The sequence below is a fragment of the Amphimedon queenslandica genome, unplaced genomic scaffold, assembly GCF_000090795.2.
Source record: "Amphimedon queenslandica unplaced genomic scaffold, v1.1 AMPQUscaffold_10017, whole genome shotgun sequence".
NCBI classification, from domain to species: domain Eukaryota; kingdom Metazoa; phylum Porifera; class Demospongiae; order Haplosclerida; family Niphatidae; genus Amphimedon; species Amphimedon queenslandica.
The window spans coordinates 1-3,012 of record NW_003549712.1 but is presented as its reverse complement, the minus strand read 5'-3'; the positions used below and the strand labels follow the sequence as shown (position 1 = coordinate 3,012).

The following is a 3,012-nucleotide window of genomic DNA, read 5'->3' as shown; positions in this document are numbered from 1 at the left end:
ATGATAAGGAAAAATGAACCTCATAATGGTGCTTGTTCCTATACTGACTACTCTCTCTATTATTGTATCTACTAATGAGAATACAATCAAAGGTAAATCATTTGTCATAATTACATTTAATTAATATTTTACAAAGGGCCATCATCTGTGTCAACAAACAAACGATACATTAATGAAACTAATGTGAAGGAGGTTTATCTACAGATATTACGAGGTAGAGATGGTCGTGATGGACTAACAGGAAGAGATGGAGTGAAAGGAGAGAGAGGAGATAAGGGAGAAAGAGGAGAAAAAGGTGAAACTGGACCTATAGGAAAAACTTGTACTAAGTGTGGTGGTGTAGTGTACACTCGTTGGGGAAGGAAGTCCTGTCCTACTGGAGCTGAACTGCTGTATGAGGGAATAACTGGAGGTAGTTACTATGATCATCCTGGAGGTGGTGCCAACTATGTCTGTTTACCAAAGGTTCCTCAATATATGAGCACTACTTATAAGCATACTAATTTAGCTAATTACATGTATGGTACTGAATATGAATGGACTAATGGTATATTTCCAGGAACAGATCAGCACAACGTTCCTTGTGCAGTATGTTATACATCTACTAAGAGTGTTAAACTGATGATTCCTGCTAGAACCAGCTGTCCTTCATCATGGACTATGGAATATAAAGGATATCTGATGGCTGAAAGAAGCTCTCACCATGCAAAATCTGTCTACGAGTGTGTTGATGAAAGTGCTGAATCCATAAATGGCAGTCAAGCTAATGTTAATGGCGCTACAATTTTCTTTACTTTGTCAACCTGTAACGGTCTACCCTGTCCTCCATATGTGAACAATGTGCCAATTACTTGTGTAGTGTGTACCAAGTGACACTAAAAATACTGCATAATTTGTTTTTCTGATTTTCTAATAAAATAATTTGCTGTTCACACATGAATACACACGTGTGTAAGTCCAAAGAGGTCAATATTGTGTTCTTATGCAAGCTATGCTGAAATTTTGAGTGGATTGCATGGGCTCTAAATTGCAAGATGATCCGTCATTTGATACATAATGATATTGAAAATGTAATGCAACATAAGAACATATATATGCTATGCATCAGAAAAATTACAAAAACGAAAAATTCTCTCCTAGTCATTTTTGGCAAAAACCCTGTAATTATGTAAGCTTATTATATAGTACAGGAATTTTTGAGTAACTTTTAAAATTGGTAAAAAATCTAAACTTGACACATAACATAAGAACATGTCTACTCTATGCATCAAATAAAATAAGTCCTGCCTACCAGTTGACTAACGTATTATTAGCTTCATGTAGGCAAGGAATTTTTTTACAATTTTAAATTAATGATAATTCTATTTATAAAAATATAGATCTACATCCCAGTCATCGTGTGTGTGTGTGTGTGTGTGGGTGTGTGTATAGTAATGTGGATGAGTGCTGGTGTAGGAGGATAATAATTGATTCCTGCTAATAATAGTAAATACAGACTGGGTGGAATTTCTTAGTGAGTAAGGCAGAGTTGAGTAAGGACAAATGGAGCAGGGAGACATGCATAGATTTTTTATTCAAACTCATCTATAATTTAAGACGCCTCCGTTTGTGTATTATAACATATACAAGCATATAAAGAAAAGAGGTGTTCTCTTAATCTCTTTGCTCTTTATCACTATTATGACATCTTATATGATTGTGAGTAACTGATCTAACTAACTCAATTTTCGCCAACCATAATTATGTGCAGCTATAAAATATCATATTTTTACATGGCACCAGCTGTAGTAGAGCAATTTAAGCTGAAGTGTAATGTATAATTTACTAATATGCCCATAAATATTGAATATTATTTATTCTCTTGGGGATTTAAACATTAATTTTTACAAATTTTGTGCAGCAAATTATTTATCACTTTTTCACCATTTGCAGGAAATCACAAAATTAAATTTTCACGAAAAAGTTTTTTGCTCAAAAAATAAAGTAGGATCTACTGTCACATCAATCGTACACTATGTTTCAGCTTAAATACTGTTGGCATGCATCAAGAGTAGACTTTATCATGTAAAGTACAGTACTTTACATGATTAAGTACACGATATTCTATAACTGTATAAAATTATGTTTGTCGGAAATTTTAAGCCATGGGCTTAGATCAGTTACTGACAATCATATAAAATGTCATACCCATATCCTATTTAGCCAAAATAGTGATAAAGAGCAAAGGATTAAGAGAACACCTCTTTTTTCTAAGCGCCAGTATACGTTATAATACACAAATGGAGGTGTATTTCACTGCATGAGTAAAAGAAGCACTTGTGAGATAAGATGGCTACAGCTATAAAAGAAATGCATCTGTCAGTGTAAGTTAGTCAGTCAATCGTCTTGCTGCTCCTTGCTGATATAATGCATTTCTTGGCTATATTTGTACTCCTGGCAACTGCTGCTTTCAGTGCAGTTACATCCAATGAAGGTAGGCACAATAAATATCATTGAATTTTTTATGATGGTGTATATTCTGCTGTAGAGTCACCTTCACTGGTTACTGAAGAGAAAGTTAATGGCACTCTTGTCAGATTAGTATATCTTCAGATTTTACGTGGTAGAGATGGTCGTGATGGAGTACCAGGAAGAGATGGGGTGAAAGGAGAGAGAGGAGATAAGGGAGAGAAAGGAGAGAAAGGTGAAACTGGACCAGTTGGACCACCTGGTCCTAAGTGTGGAGGAGTAGTGTACACTCGTTGGGGAAGGAAGTCCTGCCCTACTGGAGCTGAACTGCTGTATGAGGGAATAACTGGAGGAGAAAGATATACTAGTCCTGGAGGTGGTGCCAACTATGTCTGCTTGCACAAGGATCCTCAATACTTAAGTTCTCATTCTCCAGCTAATTATGGTAGTTTCATGTATGGTACTGAATATGAATGGGTTCATGGTACCTTTACTGGAAAAAATAACCACGATGTCCCTTGTGCAGTATGCTATACATCTACTAAGAGTGTAAACTGATGATCC

General features: G+C 35.7%; 3 protein-coding genes across 3 annotated transcripts in view; all 3 read left to right on the top strand.

Annotated features, from left to right (window-relative positions):
• Window positions 1-17, top strand: part of LOC109590440 (short-chain collagen C4-like) — a 1,699-nt gene extending 1,682 nt beyond the window's left edge. Inside the window, exon 3 of the mRNA XM_020006362.1 lies at window positions 9-17. Within this exon, the coding sequence (XP_019861921.1) occupies window positions 9-17 (9 nt within the window). The remainder of the gene's footprint in view (window positions 1-8) is intronic.
• Window positions 18-25: 8 nt separating this feature from the next.
• Window positions 26-946, top strand: LOC109590439 (short-chain collagen C4-like). The gene is made up of 2 exons (XM_020006361.1): window positions 26-92; window positions 137-946. The coding sequence occupies exons 1-2, from the start codon at window positions 26-28 to the stop codon at window positions 871-873; spliced, it is 804 nt and encodes a 267-aa protein (XP_019861920.1). The 3' UTR covers window positions 874-946.
• Window positions 947-2,392: 1,446 nt separating this feature from the next.
• Window positions 2,393-2,997, top strand: LOC100634168 (complement C1q tumor necrosis factor-related protein 5-like; the record flags this gene model as incomplete). The annotated part of the gene is made up of 2 exons (XM_003391268.3): window positions 2,393-2,473; window positions 2,528-2,997. Coding segments are annotated over exons 1-2 (537 nt in total), but the record flags the coding sequence as incomplete, so codon positions are not given.
• Between the last annotated feature and the right edge of the window lie 15 nt (window positions 2,998-3,012).